This window comes from Anser brachyrhynchus, assembly GCF_964034855.1.
Source record: "Anser brachyrhynchus genome assembly, chromosome: 6".
NCBI classification, from domain to species: Eukaryota; Metazoa; Chordata; class Aves; order Anseriformes; family Anatidae; genus Anser; species Anser brachyrhynchus.
Genome location: NC_137700.1, coordinates 34,125,999 through 34,149,376, shown reverse-complemented (window position 1 = coordinate 34,149,376; position 23,378 = coordinate 34,125,999). Strand labels below are relative to the sequence as shown.

At 49.8% G+C, this 23,378-nt stretch overlaps 1 protein-coding gene across 2 annotated transcripts in view; it reads left to right on the top strand.

The window, feature by feature from the left end:
- Positions 1 to 8,450: 8,450 nt before the first annotated feature.
- XPNPEP1 (X-prolyl aminopeptidase 1) overlaps positions 8,451 to 23,378 on the top strand; it is a 30,119-nt gene continuing 15,191 nt past the window's right edge. Inside the window, exons 1-8 of one of the 2 annotated variants that reach the window (XM_080597288.1) lie at positions 8,451 to 8,608; positions 11,544 to 11,674; positions 17,114 to 17,177; positions 18,635 to 18,739; positions 19,051 to 19,143; positions 19,709 to 19,852; positions 20,227 to 20,322; positions 22,560 to 22,641. In XM_080597288.1, coding sequence (XP_080453414.1) covers positions 11,558 to 11,674; positions 17,114 to 17,177; positions 18,635 to 18,739; positions 19,051 to 19,143; positions 19,709 to 19,852; positions 20,227 to 20,322; positions 22,560 to 22,641 — 701 coding nt within the window. In that variant the 5' untranslated portion in view covers positions 8,451 to 8,608; positions 11,544 to 11,557. Of the gene's footprint in view, positions 8,609 to 8,640; positions 8,877 to 11,543; positions 11,675 to 17,113; positions 17,178 to 18,634; positions 18,740 to 19,050; positions 19,144 to 19,708; positions 19,853 to 20,226; positions 20,323 to 22,559; positions 22,642 to 23,378 lie in introns of those variants that run through there. The other variant, XM_080597287.1, reaches the window with a different exon arrangement.

Genomic DNA, 23,378 nt, shown 5'->3' with positions numbered 1-23,378 from the left:
GGAGTGAGCAGCCCTTGGCTCCCAGTGCCTTGCCGTGGCTGTGCCCGTGCTAAAATGCCATCTGGCTTCTTAGTCGTGGGAGCTGCCTTGCTGCATGCTAGTCTGGGAGTCTCAGTGCCACACGCCATTGCCAGGCTCTTTCTCCAGCCTGAAGAGCAACGAGACTTTTACCAGCAGCAGCAGAGAAAAGCAGCCAGCAGGGAGGGATTTGTATCTCCTATGCTAAGGATCTTTATTTGGTTCGCCACTCATTGTTCTGACAGTTGTCTCATTTATTCACTTTTTACATCAAAATCCATTCCTTTAAAGCTTATGTTAAGCCTTAAGCTTCAGCATGTGCTAATAGTATTAATCATTCTGGAAACGGCTCTGTCTCTTCTGTTACCAGTAGCTATCCTGATGGTGCTGCCCTGGCTCCCCACTGCGTCCCTGCTTCCTGGGGCTGGCTCTTGAGCAACGAAACAGGGGCACAGCCAGGGCCAGGGCAGCAGGCAGAAGCAAGCCGAGGGGATGCCCTTTGGCTGTGCCCCACGTTGTGGAGCGTGTGCTGAGGCGCACTTAGCTGCAGCACGATTCAGCCCTGGTTTCTTCAGGGGGGCTGAACTTCCCCTTTGCATCCCATCTGTCCTGGAGGAGACATCACACAGCACGCTCAGGGTGGTGAAGCAGGTCCAGAAACCTTCCAGGAGGGTCCTACTGTCACGGGCATCAAGGGCAGATGGGACCTGCGGTCAGGAGAGCCAGGTCTTGGAAACGGGCTGGGATCCTGCAGATCAAGTTCAGTGTCCTGCCCATATGGTTCTGCCTTTTGACTAGCCAGGCTTCTGTTTGTGCATCTCTTCAGAAAAAGGAAGGTTATTCCAGAGGGCTGCCAAACTATCTCCTGGATATGTTAAGAAGTAAACATCATGTGCAGAATCACCAGCAGAGAAATTCGACTAGGACTAAAAATAGTTTCCTTTTGCTTTCTTATTCAAAAAAAATGCTAATGCCCAGTTTTAGGATTCTTGTGTTCCTTCATACCACAGTCAGTCTTAAAATAAGATAATAATCGTAATAATAAACAACAAAAACATCACCTTGGGCAATGTTTTATTCCCTTCGCAATTGACTGAACCAGGTTTTCTCTCCTTTCTGATCACAGAGTACCTCACAGCTAGCTATAGTGACTGTGGAAAAATACCAGTAGCAGCAGTAAGGTTGTAAGTAAAACATCGTCAGCTTCCTTGAATATGATTTAGCTGCTGAAAAATGAGTGATGGCTACAAGCATGTGACCAGTCACTCTCTGCTTCTTGGCCCATGGCTTAAAAACTGCAAATTAGTACAAAAATGCTTCACAGTTAATTAAAAGCCTTACTTTTGTGAAGGTCAGTAGAGATGGCTCTGCCTATGATCTCACACAAAAACTTTTAGCACACTTGACAAATCACTTCCCACGTCTTAGTTTCCCATTTCTAGATGGCACAGAATGCTTGCACACCTGACAACTTTTCCATGGCCCATAGCAGGATCCAGGAGGACAAACTCCACCGTGGGACATTTGGAGGTCTCAGGTATACTACGGTCACGTTGCTGCTGTACCGCAAGTTGCACTTGCTGAAGTAGTCCTTGAGTAGCAAAAGATGAGGTCGTTTTTAGCTATTGACAGACCATGCAAATGTGAAAGGCATGGGATATAAGTAGGATTGGATCAGAATAATGCTACAGTAATTGTTTAGGAAATATTAAGCTTTTACTGATCAATAGGCAAGTCAACAATTCATGTGAGGTCATTGTGTAACTATTTGAGGCACTCTAGCAGTACCTGTGTTTTACTACTCCAGTACCACGCACCACACGTCAAAATATTGTACCGGTAGCTGAAATTAAATTAATCTCAGGTACCTGATTTCTTCTGCATTGATCATCTGTTTGACTCTGGGGTCAAATAGAAGTAGTCCTCCTTCAACTCAGAGCACGCTGTCAATGCTGACATTAGATTAACGTTAGCATACACTCATAGCCAGGAGAGAATAATCAGCATGCAGCCCCATCTCTTTTTTTTGCTAATGTTTTGTCATGAAGCATGTTTAAAAAGGCTGGAAATGAGCATAAAATTGAAAGTTAACCAGGCTACTTCATGCCTTTTCCCACAGCAGCAACAATAGCCATGTCACAGAACAAATGTATCGAGAAAACAATTTTTGCTGTTGGTGCCATTGGGAAAAAGCCCAAGTTCCCATTCAAGTTGGAGCAGTGTTGCCCGAGTTAAATGAATGTAAAAAATCAGGATGTTGTGATTATCTTTACTCCCTCCCAAAACGTGGTGCATTTTTTTGCACTGCGGGTTAGGACACCCTGGTCACCCTGGCGCTGCTTTTCCGCGATACCCGGTGCTCGACGCTGTCCCCTGCTTCTCCCCGGGCTCCTTCCCTCCGGCCCCGTGCCCCTTCCCCTGCTGTGGGGCTGTGCTGTGACGCTACCACGACTTTCCCAAGTTCGCCTTGCAGCCAACGGGGCCTTTTGGCACGAGCTGCCGGCAGCAGTCACTTCTCCAGCTCTCGCCTTCTGTTGCATTGCCTTGGCAACATGCTTCAGCAGCAAGGCAGCAGCCTTGAACTTGTCAGGGGCTGCTGCAATGCGCCGCCGTGCTGCTCGCCGGCACCTCGCGTTGCTATAACGACTGCCGACAATAAAACTCATCTCCCGGCTTAAAACGGGAACTTTTACAGTCCGTTTCCTGGCAGGGCTGCGGCGATATTATGGGAATCCTGGCCGGGTGATTTGGGAGCGGGCGTGCAGGGGACTGGTCGTCCCCGTGTCACCCACAGGTTGTCGCGACCCCAATGTCACGAGTTCGGCCTGAATCACCGGTATGAGGTCTTAAAAAAAACCATCTTGGTGGAGACCAGGCTTTCCGAGCCAGAGGAGCCCTTGAATGAACGAGGAGTGTTTTTAACCCATGGAAATCACGGCGGGGGTGTAGTTGAGGCGGCATCGTGGAAGTTCCCCCCTGCCCTGTCCCACCTCCTTCCTGTGCCTCCACTCCCGAGGACGTCACAAAGCACTCAGCCTCTTCCTGTCCGTCATGGCAAGGAGCACTTCGTGCAGACTGAATGTCGTCCTCGCTTTTCCATAACACAGGCCATATTTTTTCAAAGGGGTAGGATTCGTAAGCTGTGACCCGAACAATGGGAAGGCTTGTTAAAAGGTAACCACAGGAGGATATGGCCTAATCTCTTCCCCAGCCGCTGCGGCTCTGCTCCGTGCCCATCGTTTGAAGGTGCCATGGTGTGAAGGAGACCCAAGCAGAAAGAGAAGCACCCTGTGCGGGACAGAAGAGGCACCCAGACCTGACAGACCGTCCCAACCAGCGTTACACATGGAGTTAAAACCTCCCTGTCGCTTTCAGACAAGTTTTTGCCTGTTGTCCTCACCTGCTGTCACCATGTGCTCCTCACAGGCTTTTTGGGGGGGCAGATGTGATGTCTGCTCGAGCCCTGCCCTGGCCCTTGTGGGTTTGAGGCCTGCCCCTGCTCCCTCTTTCCCATCTTCCTAAAGGGATCCTTGTAATAGTTCTGTTTGGTTTTCAGGCTCGTGCTTCCTCTTGCACAGAGCTTTGAGCAAACATTGCCCAGCCCATGGATGGCTGAGCAGCTGGCCTGGCGGGGACACCCCAGCCCCCAAACTGTGCCAGAGCTCCTCAGATTTCATGTTTCACTTGGGAAAAAAAAAAATAAATCTGAGTTTTTCCTAACTCCTAATCTAGAGTTTTGTTTTCATGGATAAAAACAACTAATCAAACATAGTGAGCCTTTGTTTTAAGGAAAACCCGGTCAGGGCTCAGTTCTGAGAGTAGGCCTCAGGGTCGCAGCCCCCAAGGACCTGAAGTATCATGGCTGGGGGCCCATGATCCCAAACTGCCCATGGACATGGGCTATGATTCGTCCTGTCTTGAGTTAAACTAAGTGGCCAGGCACCAAACTAAACCCCGAATAGCCCATTCGCTCGTTGTAGTGGGCAGGTCCGTGGGCGAAATACCCACCACAGGACCCAGGCTACGCGGTTGGGGATCTCGCCCCTACATGGGGCACACTCAGCACTTTCCACTCTCAGCTTTTCCACTTTGTCCTGTTATCTGAGACAGACAGTAACCCAATACTTCGTGTCTGGACTCCTGCACCCACTGGAATAAACATCTGTTTCTTGTGCTGCGATTCATTTAATATATTGCACAGCTCGGTATGCCAAATTATTTCCAATGTGCTCAGGCCCCAGGGATTTTTCCACAGGTGAACAGGTCTCGCTCGCAGAGGTTGTGACTTTGGGTGGGAGCTGGGGCTTGTAAAATGGGGTCCTTATGTATATTTACGAATGAATCTCTGCTGCATGGTGAATGCTAATTGCAAACAAAATCCACATCTGGTCCTTCTCTGTCAATGCCAGATGCATCTTGGAGTCCTGACAATGCGTGCCTGGTGGGTAACCAGTTTCCTAAGGAAATGAGGCTGCACAGGCTGTGCGCTCTGTCCATCCGCCCGTCCATCACCACCTCACAGAGGTTTGGGGCCCCTCACGCAGCTCCCAGAAAGCCTGACGGCAGGACGGGGAGTGCGGAGAGCCCCACGTCAGTGCTGCCGGAGGAGATGGGTGCTGTCCCCAGCCCTGGCCACTTCGGGGCAGAGCCAGCAGGGCCAGGCCGTGGGTTGCAGGCACACGGCATCGCTGGTATCATTCCCCAGGGAGACACGGGAAGCTTGCGTGATAATGGTGCTCCCAGGCATCAGGCCAAAACACAGGCATGCTGGGCACTGAGCCCCGGTAACGTTTGTGCTGATGAAGACCTCGGGGAAGAGTGGCATCATGTTAGCTGAGGAAAAGTCTCTGTTGCACAATAAGCACCTTTTTTTTTTTTTTTTTGTATTTAAATATAGACAGTATGTCCAGTCCATCAAGGATACACCTGCTAAGCAGCACTGTTTTATGCAAGCGGAACAAACCATCTCCTAAAGCACTTGACAGGGCAGCAGTGTCCGCCATGCTCTCTTTTGCAGGCATTAGATCTAGCTTTTTCCATCTTTTTTTTTTTTTCCTGCTATAGCAGACAAGGGGAAAAGAAAAGGTCTTGGAAGTCACTACAAGGCTCACGCTTCCCTTGCAAGCAGCCGAGTGCAGGCGAGCAGGGATGTGTGCTGCTCAGTGTGGAAACAGATCCGGGGGGAGAGCTCAGCAAACATTTTATTTCCATCCTTGGCATTAAAGGCTTATAAGTAGAGTCCTACCGTCTGGTACTCAACTGAAAAGAGCCCTGGGACATCTACCTGGCCTGCTGCTGCCTCCCTTTCCTTCCCAAATGCACAAAGGCAGCCGCTGGGAACCAGCCAAACCCGATGAACTTCCAGTGCTGGCTGGATGAGGCATCCTCGTAAGGAAGGCTGAGACAGGATCTCTAGATAGGCTTGTTCCATCCCTCCCTGCTATCTTTTCCCCCAAACACACCATTTGTTGTTGCAGTCTCTAGTTCCACTGTTTCCAAACATACAAAAATTATTTTAAATGTGATCCAGAAGAGACTCATTACACGTGTTTGGAGTCTCTGTTTAACTCAGAGCTGAGAGCTTTAAATACCATCACTTTTGTGCTGAACCATTCTCAGGACTCGCCGTGCCTCGGCACGCTACATGCTGCTGTTACACACTACCAAAATGCAGGTGTTAATTGCTGGGTAATTTTATAGGGTGGAAATAGGAAGAAAACCATTCTCAAAACATGTGCTCTCTCCTGGGCACGCCTGCAGGCTGTGAGGACGTGCCCTGGCTGAGCCAGGAAGAGGCTGGACCATGAAGCTGCTGCGGCGCTGCGATCAGGGCAGCATGCACGGCGGGCACAGGGCAGCAGCACGAGTCCGGCGGCTCGGTTATTACCCGGGACGGGATGCTGCAGCACTGCCAAGAGAAAAGGGGCTGCTGGGCAGTCGTGGCATGAGTGCACCCTCGTGTTTCAGCCCGGGAGATGTCCCAGGCCACCAGTGGGATGCTGCCCTCTGAAAGCCAGCTCGTGGTGTGAACTGAGCTGTTCCCCCAGCGCAGGTGTTCAGCCCCATGCCACAAATCCCCCTTTCCTATTGCTGCCTCTCCACAGCACCCTGCGTGGGACCAGCGGTCTGCCCAGAGCTACCTGGGGCCACCTCCACCTCTCCGGTCCCACCAAGGTGCACCAACAGCCAACGGTGCCGTTAAAAAGCTCTGGGCTCCCTCGGGGCCAAGGGTCATCTCAAAAGATTAGATTGCAAAACAGGAGTCATAATTTCACCTGTGCCCAACAGGAGAAGGTGAACAAAATGAAAGCTGCAGCTATAATAAAGGTATCATGGGTATGGGAGGGCTGATAAGATAATGGGAGTTCTTTTATGGCTTATTTCCCAGCCTTGATCTCTTGATATGGATCAAGATTACAACAGAGTTAATGGCTCTGTCATATGGCGAGGTTGGTCTCAGGCAATTTTGGTTGCTACTTGCTAGGCCGTCCTCTGTCTCCCCTCTCTTTTGTAATCTGATGGAATATAGCATTGTAAGAACATAAAAGATAGCCCATTTAGGACAATTTAATAAAAAGCAAGGTATTTTGAACCACTTTCATAAAACACCTTTGCAACAGAACTTGCACCATTTTAGCTGAGATCAAACAGCTGCTTAGAAAGGACAGTTTCATCTCCTTAGTCATTTCAGATTACATATCATACACAGCACTGCCTGATAAATGAATTATTAAAATATTTTAGATTACCTACATTGGCACATTCATTAGAAGCTTCCCAGAGACCCCAGATGCCCAGGAAATAAGCATCAAACATTTGGGCTTAACTGGAAAGCTCATTCCACTTTCTCTTATTTAACTGAGAGGCCATGTATTATTCAAATGAAATAAATAGTGCTGCCTCCCGTGCACATCTGGGCAAAGCCTTTAGCAGCAGTCCTCTGCTGGCTCCTTCAGCCTGGGGATCCACCCACCTTCCCTGGGGCTGTGTCTCAGCACCAGTCCCCAGCGCACCCTGGAGCCCCCCAGTGCTCATCCACAGGCCGGACACTGGTCCTGCGGGGTCAGGCCACTGGTGGCACTGGGATGCTGAATGTCCACGGGTTATCCCTACTTGCACAGGCAAAGAGATCTCTGGACCTCTTCTCCTCCAGGATGGGGAAAGCAGGGGCACAAACCATGGTGCCTGGAGGCCCTCCAGATCTGCTGGGTGAAATAAAGGAACTGGGAACTCAAGGGTTTAGGTCTCATTTCTGCTTTTTTTTTTTTTGACAGAAAAAAAAGTCTTTTTTTTTTTTTGGGTCCTCCACCTATCGAACAGCCTTGGTGCTGCCTGCTGCAGCGTAATGAGATGTCTGTGAAATGCTTCCTGGCCCCTATACATCTGTTCTTACAAGATGCTCATCTTCTGGAATGAGGTTCCTACGAGAATACCCATCACAGAATCACAGAATCACAGGATATCTGAGTTGGGAGGGACCCACAAGGATCACCAAGTCCAACCCCTGGCTTCACACAGAACCACCCAAAAATCAGACCCTGTGTCTGAGAGCGTTGTCCAAATACTTCTTGAACTCTGATGGGCTCAGGGCCACGACCACTGCCCCAGGGAGCCTGTCCCAGTGCGCGACCACCTCTGGGTGCAGAACCTTTCCCCAACACTCAGCCTGACCCTCCCCTGTCCCAGCTCCATGCCGTTCCCTCGGGTCCTGTCGCTGTCCCCAGAGAGCAGAGCTCAGCGCCTGCCCCTCCGCTCCCCTCGTGAGGGAGCTGCAGGCCGCCATGAGGCCTCCCCTTGGCCTGCTCTGCTCTGGGCTGAACAAACCAAGGGAACTCAGCTGCTCCTCACACACCTTGCCCTCATCATTTCTGTAGCCCGCCCTTGGACACTCTCTGGTAGTTTTATGCCCTCATGTTGTGGTGCCCAGGACTGCACACGGCAGTGCTGGTGGCGAGGCCGCCCCAGCACAGATCAGAGCAGGACAGTTCCTTCCCTCAGCCGGCTGGCAGTGCTGGGCCTGATCAGCTTGAAATTATTCATGGCGCCAGGAAGGGAAGGAAATTGTCTGAATTTTAACATTCAGCCAGTCAAGTATTATTAGAAGCCACGGGTGGGTACAGAAGCTGTCACAACACGGCCCTGTGACACCAAGGGCTTAATAACTGCAGCTCTCGGAGCCGCACTTGGCTCCCAGTGCTTTGGGCAGTGTGCGCGCAGCCTCCTCGTGCGCCTCATCAAGCCGAGCCCTTAACTGGGAAGAGAAAGAAGAGAGGAGAGGAAGGCGGGTGGCGTTTTGGTCACCACACCAAGCACAGCGCCATCGGAGCAATGACTTCATTTATTTTAACATTTCCGTTTGAATTTCCTCATTGCTTTTATTTTAACCTCCAGAGGGCCGCCGGTACCCACTCAGCGCCCGGCCCCGCGCTGGGACCGCGCTGAGGAGACCGAGGGAAGGACGCTGAGGGCGGCGAGCGAGGCGGCCCGCTGACGTCACGCGCCGTGACGTCACGCGCCGTGACGCGAACACTCCGCCCCGCGCTCCCGTGACGTCGCCCGCGACGTCATCAGCGGCGGGCCTGGGCGGCAGGTGAGGGCGGGCGGGGGCTGCGCGGCCGGGGCCGGGTCACGGGGGCCGGGGGAGGCAGCGGCGGCGGCTCCCGGCGGCCCGGCCCCGTCCGTCCCCCCGCCGGCCGCCGCAGCGCCGCGGCCCTGCCTGTAGGGCCCCGCGGGGCCGGGCCGGGCGGTGCGGTGCGGTGCGGTGCGGTGCGGGCAGAGGTCGCCGTGCCGTGCGGGCTCGCCCTTTGGCTCCCCGGGCGCGGGTCGCCGAGGCCCGGCGGCTCGCGGGATGGAGCTCGGTGAGCGGCGGCACGGGGAGCCGGGGGGCGGCGGCGGGGCAGGTAACCGGGGCCTGGTGCCTCGGGAAGCGCCGGGGCAGGGACGGGGCCGTGCTGCTGGTCGGGGCCGTGCGGCGCCCGCTGCCTGAGCTCCGGCTCTGCGGAGCTGCGAGCCCTGGGGTCAGTAACGGCTGGCAGGGAGGAGGCCGCGGTAGCTTCACGGGGGCTCGTAGTTACAGAGGGGCCGCAGCAAAGGGCTAGCGAAGGTCTGACAGAAAATAGCTCGGCCTTCTCTGCGAGGTAAAGACAACGTTACTGGAAAGTTCGTGGATTTTTTTTTTTTCATGCTGACTTTTTAATTTTTTTTCTTACGCTCTATGGGCTATCTAAAATCAAAGTCCTCCCTGATATGCTTTTCACTGCTAATCAAGCTGCGTTCTGTTTTTAATAGCAAATCTTTCAACAGTGAGCACTCTTTTGATCTATTTTTTTCTCTCCTCGAGAGAACCTCTTGCTTGCTAAGAAAACCGGGCCTTGTCAGCAAGGGGCTTAATTAAAAGGCAAAGCCTTGTCGTTCTTGCCCGTTCAAATGAGACCTTCAAGCTCCTGGAGACAAAGCACGGGTTGAGAAAGGAAGCTGTGTCCTCATGAGTTTATTTAAAATAAAAAAGTAAATCTCCTGGCTGGTCATAATGTTGTTGCTCTCCCTCTTCTATGTTTTTTCTCTCTAAATAAATCAGCAGCGGTGTTATAAAATCCTACAGGAGCTTGTTATAAAGGACGGACAGAAACAATCACAGTATAATAAAGTGCAGCGTAGTTTGCACACGCTGTGGAAAAAATATGAAATTTGTTCTGAGAATAAATCTGAAATGTAATCTAATCCCAGCGAAGGCACTGGGGTCAGGTTATCATTTTGATGGTGCAGTGTGTGACGCTTTTGAGCCTCCTTTGCTCCTTGTGAACTGGGTTTTAAAGCACGGTGTGCCAGCAGGCAGCCAGCTTGTCACACGTGAGTCTGGTGTGCTCTGAGCTTCTTGTGACGAGGAGTACGAGTGATGGTTTCGGGTAGAGACTCCCACACCTGAAAGCAGGAGGTTTTAGTGCAGTTCTTGGCTCAGTCACAGTGTTGCTGCATGGCCTTTGTCAGATCACGCTGCGTTCCTGTGGCTCTGTGAAACTGTGGCATGTCTTCTGCCTCCCTGTTTAGATGGCAAGCATCACAGGACTGTGCTTTGCTGTCTTTTGGCCCAAGACAGTAATGTTTCTGGGGGCTTCTGGTAGTTACTGAGGTGTAAGTAGAATAAGAGTGTGTATAAGCAAAAAATGTTTGAGACTTGCCTGCTGTTTGCTTCTGCCATCTGTTCGGTGTTTGTGGACATAGCTGCGGAATGAGCTGTGGAATGAACTGGTCAGAATAAAATGCTGCGCAGTGTGGCGTTCAGGCAGCACAGAGCCTGCCCACCCTGCGCTGGGAGTGATGGCATTGAGGTTACAGCATCCCAGTCTGCACCTGTATGTGTGAAAGGGGTGGGCAGAGGACTGGGAAGGGGATTTTTTGGGCACAGTATGGAGAGGTAAGTGAGGAAAAGGCAGAGAGAATCTCTGAAGGCATCACTTGATGTTCATAGGCTTTCAGGCCAGGCCTCCCCCACAGCTTACACAACCTCTGCAGCTCGCTGCGGAGCGAGGCACCTCAGCCTGCGCTCTGGCTTCCCAGCAGCGTGGCCTTCCGTGTCCCTGCACGGGGCTCCAGCTGCTGATGTTTTTTGGGAAGCAGATTGGGAGGCTGCCGTGCATTGCAATACTAAAGGTGCACCCATTGCAGAACCAGGGCGAGGGAGTGTGCTTGGTCTGTGCCCTTGTTTTCCTTTCCATCCACGCTGTGCCCCACTCCTGGCTCCTTTATCCCAGCTGAGCTCAGCAGAGCATTTGCCAAAGGTCTTTAGGGAAGGTTCCTTTAAGCCACCCTTGTCCCCTGGCAGTCACCTGTGAGAGCTCAGTGGGCTGTTCCTCCTGTTACAGCTGGGCTCTCGCTGCGTGAGCTGACATGCACCCAGTATGAATACACCCAATAAAATCCTTGTGTATGTCCTTGGGAGCAGATTTCTTTTGTCTGGGTTAATCCGGTCCCCAATTCAGTACAAAATCCTGTGCTAGAGTGAAACTTCTAAAAATTGCTTTACCTGCTCTGGTTCCGAGTCCCCAAAATGCACGGCTCACCCTCCCTGCACTGTGTGCTCCTGCGGAGAATGAGCCACAACATTTTTACCCCCAAAGTGAAAAGACAGAGTTTCTGCCTGTGTGCGTGACTAATCCTTGGGGACTTGGAGCCTTCAACGTGACGTGCCAAGACCTTTGTTGGCTGTCATGGGGTTCCTCAAGCTGTTGGGCATGTCTGAGCTGCTCTGCTTCCAGGTGCCAAGCAGGGATGGCGTGTGTGTTCACCTGGTGTGTGTCCCCACTTGGCGGGCCAGTCCTTCACCGGGTAGTAAAGGGCCTGAACAGCACAGAGCAGGTTTGGTTCTGTGGCCCTTTTTCTTGTTCTCGAGTGAAATGACAACACAGCAGAAGGTGACACTGGTACAATTGTCCTCAAAGGGAGTTTCCTGTGGTGGCAGCCTCCAGCTGTGTGTGAGAGGCCAGGGATGGCTGGAGAACCTCTGAAGTTTTTGTGCTTTGTTCTAGCTGCAGGTGGGAAGATGAGTCCAAAAATTACAACAGAGCTGCTGAAACAACTGCGGCAGGTGATGAAGAGTCCCAAGTATGTCCAGGAGCCTGTCCAAGCCTACATAGTGCCCTCTGGAGATGCCCACCAGGTATGGATAGATGGATTATGGGAACAATTATACTTTCCTTCCCAATAAAAACTATAAGCCAGGGATAACTAGAGTCATCCTTCATTCCCTCACTTTAATGATTCTAGCATAAAAGCGTGAGTAACCTGAGAAACATCATGCTGGAAAAAGTTTCTGGAGCCTGTTCAGGAGACTAAGGTTTTATGTTCTTGCAACAAATCAGCGTGGATGTTCCACCAGCAACTTCTCATCAGACTGTTTCCAGGGAGAAAAGGGAGCTTGCCAGAGCACTTGCTGTCCCCATCCTGGCTGTTGGAAAGGACGGATTTACGGGGGGAGGAAAAGGCATTATATGGGCTTTAGTTTCTCCATTAGCACCTCCCAACCAAAATGTGCTCTTAAGCCTGGTTGCTGCAGAGCTTTCCCTTTGCTAGATCCAGTTCTTGCTGGAATTTGCTGCCTTGTGCTAAAGCTCTTAGATCCCATGCAGAGGGGGCTTTGGAGAGGCAGGGAAGGAGGATGCCACAGCGACCCTTCCTTTCGGAGGCTGCTCTGCACCAGCCAGTCCTGGGCACTAAAGACAGGAGCGGCTGGGCTGAGGGGGGTAACTCGTGGTGGCAGCTCTGTTGTGTGCTGCTTCTGTGGCTAAGATCTTTGTAGTCCGTGACGTTAATTTTAAATGTCTGAACTGCCTTCTGCCTCCCCAGTTTGTTCGTTTGCTAGTTTCGCTCTTCTGCCTGCTCTGTTGGGAGACCTAAGAACTGCTAAGGCTTTTTCCCTCCTCAGCCATTTTCAGGAAACAAAAGACCTGAAGCTTTCCTGGCTCACGCCCAAAGCTCTCTTTTACCCCAGGGTGCAAGAGAGCAAAATGCAACTGAATCGGAACCTTTGCCCTCGGCTTGGCACTGGGGCGCGTTGGGTCCAGGCTTGTCTGTGCCCTGGGAGCGATGTGCAGCATCGTGTTTCCTCTTTAGGAGATCCAAACTTGGGCAGGTAGGGGGAAGGCTTTTTCTGCAGCTGCCATTGTCTGCTGCATTCCTGCCTCAAGCTGCCTCCGTCCATATATAACTCTGGTTTCATTTCACTAGATGTTAAATGCTGTCATGTGAGTTGAAGAATGTGACCCTCAGGACTTCTGGGTTTTTCTGTTGCTCTCTTTTCCTTGACAGAGTGCAGTTAAGCAGAGAACCCCATGTTGCTATTTCCTGCCGGGCAAGTTGGTCAGGTTTCTTCGCGGAGAGAATCTATCTAAATGGAAACGATTACCAAAAGCTGCTGATTTTGGTGCTTCCTGACTAGCTAGCGCAGGGTTTTGTCTGTGAGGTTTGGGAATTGCTGCAATTTTAGGCATAGGCGGAAACCTGTTGATCCCAGAACAGCCTCGCTGATCCAGGTGACTTGTGATGAGCTGAGATTTGCAGCTTCCCTTCATTCCAAGCGAGGCTTTGTTTCCTGAATGCAAATGGGAACTTTACAGGCCTGCAGTCAGTTTGCTCTCAGGCGGCTCCCTCTGTGACTCAGAAGACCGTGGTCAGTGATGCCCAAGGTTTTAGTGGCTGGAGCCGTTTCCTCTCTGTAGCCCAAGCTACTTATTCCTGTTCTCGCTTCTCTCAGCAGTTGCTGAGGCTGTCCAGGGATCCGCGCCAGAGAACTGATCAACAAGGAGGGTTTTCCCTCCTGTAGTGTTGACCATGGTATTAGACTGGGTGAAACATGGCCTTTTTGGTTGCAAAGAAACCCCTGAGTCAGACTGGTGCTCTCAGGCCCTGATGCCGCAACTGCTGCCTAACTTTTCTTGGTAACATCGCTGGGAAGATTTGAGCTCTGGGCTTTGTGGTGCTTTTAAAATTGGTTTCCCTGCCAAGGCCAAAAGGCTTCGGTTATAAGCCTACCAGTTCTGTCCTCTGCTTTCCATGCTTCGTTGTGTAAGGAGGTGAAAGACTTGAAGAGCTGCTCTCACGCAGCTGGCTCTGACTCTGGCTTATCAAGGCTTTTAATACCTTGCATCTGTGGTGTTTGTAGCCAGCCCTGAATGTCAGCTGCTTTGATTTTTGAATGTTTTGATGCTGGCGATTAGAAGTCAGAATAAATTAACTCTTCCCCTGGGGACCTGGGTGGTCCAAAGGGCAGTGAGAAAGGAGAGCAGTCCCAGCCAGAAGTGGGCTGAAGTCCATACAAGGAGCCCCGCTGCCGTTTCTGAGTACTGGGCATGTCTCGTGGCTGGAGTTATCAAAGGAACGTGGAAGGATGAAATGCCATGCTTTTGGGACTGAGGCACCCAATCCCTTTGTCTCCATGACAAATGCTTGTCTAAGCTTTTGGGGGTGTTGCAGTGGTGAACGCAAGATCCATTTTTATGTTGTCGTCCAGTTCACGCTGAATGTGGAGTCTGCCCACGTGGGGTTATCCAGAGACTGGAGGCGCTTTCCCCTTAGTGGAAGGGAGTGATATTTGTATTGGAGCTCGGGTTTGAGTCACAGAATCACTGGGGCTGGCTTCCACCTCAGGTCTTGGCTCAGTGCAAACAAATTTGGTCAGATCTGGCCGATCTTCCACGCGAAGGCAGGACCTGCCCAGCTCAGGGCCCCATGTTTGGGTTGGCAGAGATGCCATCTTCTGCTTGGGGCTGCCTCCTCTGACACACACGTTGTGAGCCGAGGAATCAGCAGAGCTATAAAGCAGGAGAGGAGATGGCTTGTGCACAGGTTGCACCGACCTGTTCCGGATCTTACTCTGTGGTTAGGTTTTTGGCAGCGAATGCTGACCTCCCTCCAAGCACACAGCAGTGTTTGTTCTTCGGCGGCATCAGCGTGGTAGCTCAGCGGGCAGCGAGCTGCACTTCTCCTTGCTGCTCTCGGTTGACATTTGAATGCCCTGGGTAAAATAAGTTTTAAGATAGTAGCTGCATGGCTGAATCACTAATGATAAGCACCACTGATTTCTTTGGGTTCTTCCTGGCTCGGCTGAGGGTTTCTGTGATGCAGCTCTCAATTTTATCTGCACACCGTGGACTGACAGGTGTGGAGAGCAGCCCCGAAGAGCCTGAGAAAGGGGTAGGTTGAAGGGCATCGGAGCTGCAAGACAGGCCCCAGGGGAATACCTTGCTCCGACTGTGCTGTGGCCTGCGCTTTGTGTGGCGTACGCAGGTGTTCCCCTTGTAATTTTAGCTTGTGCAAAGTATGAGCTCGTCTTTGCACAGTGGGGGTTGCTGCACAGAATGGAACAGGTGGGAGTGCAGGAATTCAGGCTGACAGATGAATGAACCCTCTTCCCCTCCAGGTCCCTCACAGGCCCTTTTAAAGCCCATCTGCCTCATTGTGAGCACTAAAAACATTCTTTGGATTTGTCTGTGAATGGGACAGCATGAGGTATTTCCCATTCAGTTGAGGTCTTTGTTAGCTTAGGTCAGCTTTTACCAGATCTAAAATGGATGAACTTTTTTTTTACCTTGTAGATTAATCTTTTTTTTTTTTAATTACACCGATCCATTTCACTGTCCTGGGCTGTTAATGATGTCCTGGGCTGTTAATGCAGCTAGCTCAGCCTTGACTCGTTCCCATGAATGTGAAATTGCCTGCACAAGCAAACCAGCCTGTAATGTTTCTCTGCTGTGTTATCACAGTCAGTGATGGGATCCACAGTGGGAAATTTCCAGCATCTCCTTCAGGCGTTGGACCCTTGGATGTGGTGCCCCAGCTGTGAGTTGGGAAACGTAGGGGAGGGGGAGCTGTAGTGGTCATCGTGGTGGATAGCTGTTGGGAAATCTTGAAGTGAAGGATCCTTCTCCAGCCCAGCGCCGCTCTGCCTTCGTGCTCCATCCTGCTGCTGTGAGGTAGGCACCCGTGGGAAATGGATGCTCGATTCCCTTCCCAGAAGGGCTTTGTCCTCTCTGCCCGCTGATGCCTCCGTTGTTCTTTTGCAGGGGGCTAGTGGCACTGTTTCTGCCGATCAGTGGTTAGATAAAGTAGAGGTGTTCTTGGGAGCAATCCCAGGGATCTTCCCTGGCAATAGAGATCAAAAACATATTCAGGCAGATTCTCTTTTGGACCGTGGGCTTTGCTGTTCCAAGGCTCAGTTTCATCAGGTCAGTGGGAAATGGTCGGTAGCTGCTGCCCAGGACCTCTCCGGGGAGGGGAGAGACGTGGCTGCCCTGGAGGGTTTTTGACCGTGGAGTGGTTGGAAGCAGAAATAAACTGTATTGGTCCTGGGTAACTGGGAGCTGCTGCAGTTTGTGCTTCTTGCTCGTTTCTGTGCTTTTGAACCCTGTCCCTTCTTTAGGAGAACAGTGAAGAAGAGCAGATTTGAAGGGAGGATTTTCTGATGAGCAGGTGATTTGAAAATAGACATGGCCAGAGAGAGGGAAATGCAGTACCTATCACAGCAGGAACCGAAGCCACCTGAGAGTCAGGCTGTGGTTTCTCAGCTCATTTCCCAAAGTGTTTCTCTTGCCACAGCACAGCTGGGAGGAGAGAAGCTTTATGGGCACAGGAACCCTCTTTGGTTTCAGACCATTGCTAAGGTACAGATCTCGGGGGTTTGCCAGTTGAGCATCACTGCTGTCAGCCTGGATTGTGCTGTTCTGCTGAGTTGTGCTAGTTAATGAACAGACCTGCTCAGCAGTTCCAAGCTTCGAACTTGCCAGAATGGGATCCCATAAAAAATGACGTGTAGGCCATTTCAAGGTATGGCTATTCTTTTAATTTTGGCAGCCCCCATAACTGTCAGGTATCCGTGCCTTCTCAGGCTCTTCTGTAATGTTGCTGACAGAAGTGCCCACTAACAGGTTGTGATGGGTTTGGGACAAGGACGGACGAGTAGTTTTTGATTCTCACTCACTGGCAAAACCATAGTTTCTGCTGAAGTTGGGTTTTGAGTAGGCAAGGAAGAAGTGAGAGGATCAGCACCTTGTGAAAGTTTGTGAAGGCTTAAAGACTTTACAGTTTTACCATCTCAATACTTTTCTTCAATGTCGTTGTGGAAGACAAAGCCTTAAAGGAATCCTCATAAATCCCAGTGAGGGGACTTCATTGGAGACAGTGAAATTTGCAGGTTTTATACACTGATTACTCTGGTCTACAAGATCATGGGGCACTTCTGATTTCTCTTCCTTTCACATCGCAGCTTCAAAGGCGGCATTTGTTTGTTGCCTAAAGGGGAGGCTGAGTGTGAAATAAACATCTGCAAACTCTGAAGCACTCCAGTGTTTACAGACAGTTGTGGGAGAAAAGTGCTGCAGCTTGGAAAAAAAAATACAAAAACCCCCAAACCAGTTGGACGTAAATACAGTATAATCACAGATGATTAAATGTTCCGGGGAAGGAGAGCCGAGGCTTTTTTTAACTCATTTCTCTCTCTCCGTGGCATCCTTTAGGAGAAGAAGCTTATCAAAGTATTTGTCGTCAGCTGATTTTTTTTTTTCCCCCGCTGCTACAAATAATTGCTGCCTCTTTTGTTTTCCAGAGCGAGTACATTGCACCCTGTGACTGCAGACGGGCGTTCATCTCTGGATTTGATGGCTCTGCAGGTACTTTTCCAGAACTTGGGTTCTTGCTAACGTCCAGAATTCCCCCATAAAGAAATGGTCTCATTCATGGCATAGAGGCAGGATGGAAAACTGTCCAGCTTGTTTGGACTGTTCTCTTCCCATCTCAGCCTCTGCAGAATTATGTCTTGGCTGCCCACTGGAATTATGTAATATCAGCGCAATAACAAGTTTTCAGAACATGTTTGACCCGTGAATGAACCGCCCATAAAGTAAAATCCTGTTAACTCTTTAATGCGGTTCTTGTAACCTACGTTCGTTTCTTTTGATGTGGAGCCAGTGTGAATAGAATTTTACAAGGCCTGTTTGGGTTGGGTAAATAGTAGAGATGGACTTCAGCTAGCCCTTCTGTTTAGAGAGAGCCAGGGCCAGAATCACTGCATTTGGAAACTGAACTCTGTGGAAAAGTTTGCTTATCTTGCTGAGACAGGATGTTTTCTTGGCTGTAGGATAGGTCTGTGTCAAGAGACCTATTTTTTATGCTAGCTGTACCCTAAATAATGTATCTCTGCTGTGTGATTGTTGGAAAGTCACTTTAGTCTACTTAGACTAAAGTTAGGTCTTTTTTTTCCCCCAGTTGTAAATTGGTTTAATAAATACTGCTACCTATGTTTGGAGGGTCCATTCATCAGTTCCTATGAACTGCTCTGGGACCCCCATGTGGAAGGTGATAAACTGAGGGCTGTGGGCTGATGCTAATAGATAATTTGGATCCTGTATTAATGTCATGCCTTCCACATTGCTGCCTCTTAATCTTCCTGTCTATTTTGGACCCTCATTATGTGCCTGGAAGGTCTGTGTTCCCAGCCTAGCATTTGGTTAATCAGTGAAGTTTCACTCAGGGTTCACTCACCTTGTGTTTCCTGATGGAAGACACTTTTGCTTTACATCTTTTCAGGTTGAAGCAGCTTAAAATGGGGTGTGTGGGAGTTTAGTAGAAAACAATTCACTTTTGGAAACTCTGCTCTGCTAATCTGGGCTTCAGTTCATGAATGTAGGTGAAGGGAGAGTATAGTCAAGATGCAGAGACTCAAGACTTGTGTTTTTTTTTTTGTTATTGTTTTTTTTGTATGGGCAAGGCAGTAAGGGTACCCTGCTGAGATGTCACTGCCTCAACGGTCAGTTTACATCCCTCTGTCTGGGGTCAGTGGAATAGGACAGGTCCTGCAATCAGCAGAGGTTTATGTTCATAGATCCTGTTCAGCCATCTCTGCTGCAGCTGTAACATTTGGTAAAGGGGGCGCAGCTGGGGGTGATCCCCACTTAGGCCAGCCTAGTAACACCTGCTTCTTGTGGGTGGCATGAGCTCCGGCTTCCTCCCGGTAAGAAGATGAGATGGAGTCTGGGGATGCACGGTATGTGTTAGTGTGACAACAATCAGGTAGAGACCGACTCTGAGTAACCTCTAAATAACCACATCTTTCTGCCTTCCTGCCTAGGTACTGCCATTGTAACGGAACAGCACGCAGCCATGTGGACAGATGGGCGCTACTTCCTGCAAGCAGCAAACCAAATGGATAACAACTGGACTCTCATGAAAATGGGTACGCAGGAGGCTGGGGTACTGCTGAAAAACAAACAACAAGCACAAGCTGCTTCGCCCATGGTACAGCTTGGGCAGTAGGGATACCCCATCATGCAGGAGTTTAGGGACATATTGGATACGCTGCTTCTCCTGCTTTAGGGCCCAGGGGTCCTGTGGTTCTTCTTGCCCATGGGTCTAGACATGCATTGGTAGATGATGTCTGATGCATCAGCTTGGACTTGGCATTTTGGGTAGTGTAGTAATGTTTTGGTATGACTGCTTCTACGAACCTTTTCTTACTGTATTTTATTTACTTTTTAATCTGTGGAGGTCTGAAAGATACACCGACTCAGGAGGATTGGCTGGTGAGTGTCCTCCCAGAAGGCTCGAAGGTGGGAGTGGACCCTTTCATCATTCCAGCTGGTTGGTTTGACTTTATTTTATAACTCTGGGTTGGGCAGCTAGTTTTCGCTTCTTTGCTTCCCTGGCTAAGCTGTTGTGTGGTGATGTGCAGCTAAATGTTGCTGTATTTTGGTCCAGATGGAGTGGTGGGGAGTTAAACCGTTATACAAAACAGGTCAGATTTTGATTTCAGGCATGTGTCATGAGAGCTTCTCAGCAGCTCATTGACTCCAAAATGCAAGAGGTGGCAACTACTTGCTGGACTTGCAGTGACCTTATGTGAAAAACAGTGTCATCATTATGGCAGTCTCTGGGGTGGCTTCTTCTAGTGACTCCTCTCTCCCAACTGGAGCAGTTTTTCAGCAGAAGCGTGAGGCTCCTGGGCCGCAAGGTTCTGGATCTGCTGCCGCCTTGCTGTGGCTGTGGAACTCAAGTTGCAATAGCTTTTGCTTTTTTTTTTTTATGGGAAGGAGAGGCTGTAAAGAAAGGAGGAGACTCAGATTCCCGTTTTCCCCCCAGTGAATGGGGCTGTTGTTCAATCAGTATATGTTCTCTGAAACTCACTCTTGACTCTTCCCTGTGTCAGACCAATGGAAGAGGATGTCCAAAGTCTTGAGAAGTGCTGGCCACGATCTTGTACCTATCAAAGAAAACCTGATCGATACGATCTGGACAGACTGTCCTCAGCGCCCCTGCAAGCCTCTCATCACACTGGACCTGAGTTACACAGGTGAGAAGTCTTACTCCCAGAATACGGGGACTGTTTATACTGCCTTACCTCCCTTTACTTTTGTCTTATAAGATAGTGAGAAAAACACTACTGGAGCCCAATACGGTCTGCTGTGATTAGGTTGAAGTTTGTCAGACCTCAGCTAATGACCTCTTTGTTCTTGAAACTTGACGTAACTTTGCTAGAGGCTAATTTAGAAACAAATTCATGGATATCTGGAGAGGGCAGCTTGTTTGAGATGGTTTGTGTCAGTTACTAGGCAGGACTGAGGAGCACAAACAGTGTGCTTTGAGTACCTCCAAAATCCAGTTCGTGTTTCCACCATCATCCCCAGTAAAGTTGGTGACTGTAGCCTTTCGTATTGTGTTTTGCAGGGGTTAGCTGGAGAGACAAAATTGTAGCCCTCCGTTCAAAAATGGCTGAGAGGAAAGTCCTGTGGTTTGTGGTAACGGCCTTGGATGAAGTAGCATGTAAGTCTTTGCATTGCCCTTCTCAGTTCTTCCTACAAAATAAGCGTCCTCCCTGCTTTCGAAAGGAAGAACGCTGCCAGGGTGAGAGACACTCATGACAGCCAACATGTTTGTTAGATGTCGATTAACTTGTATCAGCTGCAGTTGAGGAACCAGGTCAGAAACAGCGAGCCTGCATTTCTGCACATTGTCTTTTTACACCAGCACAGCTCCTGGATACGCTTCTGGCCTAGGAAAGGCAGCAAATAACCACCTTTTTAAAACAGCACAGGCAAAGGTAAAGGAAAGTTCTACATAAAGCTTGAGGCAGTTTCCAGAGGGGTAAAAATGACTGAGATCTTCTGGTTCTAAAGTACCCTGAAGCTGCTTCACCCTATGGGAAGATGGAGGCTGTTATCTGCTGTGGAGGATGGGCCACAAACAAAGCAGTGCAACATGTGGCTTTGTGTACATAAGGCAAGGGTGGGGTACACGGGCTCAGTCATCCTCTGAATTGTCACACAGTTTTATGTCAGTCTTTACCTCTCTGCTGTTTGGCAAATGCTTTGATTAAAACAAATATGTCAGGGCTCAGCTGTTGTTTCCATATCTTTTCAACCCAGGGTCCAAGGGTCCTGTTAGAGGGTCTCCCCTGTGTTTGGGGCCCCGGGGTAACTAGGTCTGCACGCCCTGGCTACCAGCCCAGTGTGTAAAAAGGGAGCACAGCCAGAAACAGCAATGGTTCCTCTGGGACTCCTGCTAGTTTTGTGTATCCTTTGTGCATCCCAGTGCACAGAGCGGCGCAGTGGGAACGTAGCACTGGCAGGGTGTATGCTGCTTAATGCATGTACCTCATGTCTGATCTGACAAAGCAGAAATGAAAATGGCACTCTCCTAGCTCCAGCACTGCAAGCACAGAGTCTCTGGCACCGGGAGAAGCCAGCTTGTGGAGGCCTGTGGGCTCTCCTGGATATGGGGCACTGAGCACAGAGTTTGTTTCATGAAAGCAATACTTCAGGGAGTGGTGAATATGACTCCTCCCTGGGGAGGCCTGTGTGAGCAGAGATTGTCTCACCTTTTCAGGCGCATCTCCAATTAAATTAATGATAAATTGGTGCCCTGAGGTGGTTTCAAATTAAATGTCTTCAACAAAGCCAAGCTAGGTTATGAATCAAGGGTTTTAAGACAGACCAGAGGAGGTCATGAGAGAAGCTTATTGCCAGGTACCTGGCTGATTTCCTATCCTAAACTGGGGGAGGAATGGGAAGGTCTCTTTAATTCTATTTAATTCTATTTCCTGTATTAAACTTCAGACAAGTTTCTGGGGACAGAAAGAGAGGGCCACAAAGGAGACCTCCTTACTGCATTGGGAATAGTCTGAGCGAGGAAATTTGTACTCATGCAGTAAAGAGTTCTTTGTGGCTCTTTCCTGCTTTCAAGTGACCTACTCCTCCCCTGGGGAGAATCAAACTCTAGTTTGACTTTCGTGGCAGAATTTGTACAGTTCGATGAATACAGTCTTGGTTGTGATTTAGGACATGCTGGTTCTTTTTCCAGCTGTCCTGCTGGCTGGCGTTATTGCCTTGAGTAACTCATTTCAGCTGATTAGATACCCTGGGGTTTTTATTTGACCCTAAAATCATGAGTTTGGAGATGCTGAACATCTACTTCCCCTCTTGACTTTGCCTGGAATTGTGAGGAATTAAATCTTTGTGGGGGGGGGGAATCAAGACTGTGCAGCCTGAATCTGAGGTGTTGGAGGCACCCAAATGAGAGGCCAAAAAAGGAGCATTTTGGTCTTGCTTATTGTTTCCCTTCTCCCTCAATTATATAAAAAAAAAAAGTTTGGAATTAAATGATATATCCTCTTGTAACTGTGAACTCTTCTGGTTGTTGAGAAGTGAGCTTTTATCGTACTGCACAGACTAGAAAGAGCAAATAATACATTTTTTATCATGTCCATATCTTTTTTTTGCCTGTACCTGCTTTCTACCAAGCCAGCTGTCCTTTAGAAGTTAAACCCTAATTTCCTTGCTCGATGGCAGTGTTTAAACTGCGGTTCTGGTGCCATCTCCTGGCAAAAATTAGGATTGCCAGAAAGGCAGCAGGATGTGGAGCAGCTGGGTGGGAGCTGGACCTGTGGCCTGCACCCATGACGACTCATTGCTTGACTGTGTTTTGCTGAGATTATTTTTGGCTTTCTTTAATGTTGCAAAAGATGAACCAGGACTGTGATTCTTGGCGTTCTTATTTTCCAGGGCTTTTCAACCTCCGAGGCTCTGATGTTGAGTACAATCCCGTGTTTTTTGCGTACGCCGTCATAGGAATGAACACAATCAGGTGCTTATATTCCCCTCTTCTGTCCCCCAAGATGCATTCTTCTGTGGGAGATCCGTTCCAGCAAAACATTTGTCTTTTAAAAACACTTCACGCTTGGATGCTTTAATGTCCCTTCTGAGCTCATTTGCCTTTGATATTAATTACTTTCCTCCACTGATCAGAGCTAGAGAGGCCGCCAAGAGCTCTGCTGTGCCCCTCAGCACCTCGGCTGACTTGCTGGGTTGCACTGGGCAGGACGACTGACCCCTATGGGTGTCACCCTAAGATAACGTGGAGGGCTGTTGGAGCCTGGGGTGAAACGTGGGTAAGAGCCAGCGCTGACCTGGGCATTGGAAAACCTCTCTCTGAGTCATTGAGTCACCTCAGAACTTCAGGGACCATGCAGTAAAGCTTCAGGGCTGATTTAGGACAGAAGGCTACTTTCCTGCTACTGCTGCATAAAATGAGCTTCAGCAAGCACAAGAGTCTTAGGGGCATCTCCAAGCTGCTGGTTAGACGCGTCTGGGGTAAAACCTGGCTGAGAGAGTACATGTTGCATATGAAGGGTGAGCTGAACTTTCTCAGTCAGTGCAAGAGAGGACAGTGTGGTACTTAACAGTAGATTTTCCACTATGAGATGTTACTCTTAAAAATGAGGGAATGGCCATTGTGTGCTTCTGTTACTCTCTTGCTTGAAGCACAGTGATGGGATGCAGCCATTGCAAACGTGTCGTGCAAACAAAAATGCTATCAACTCC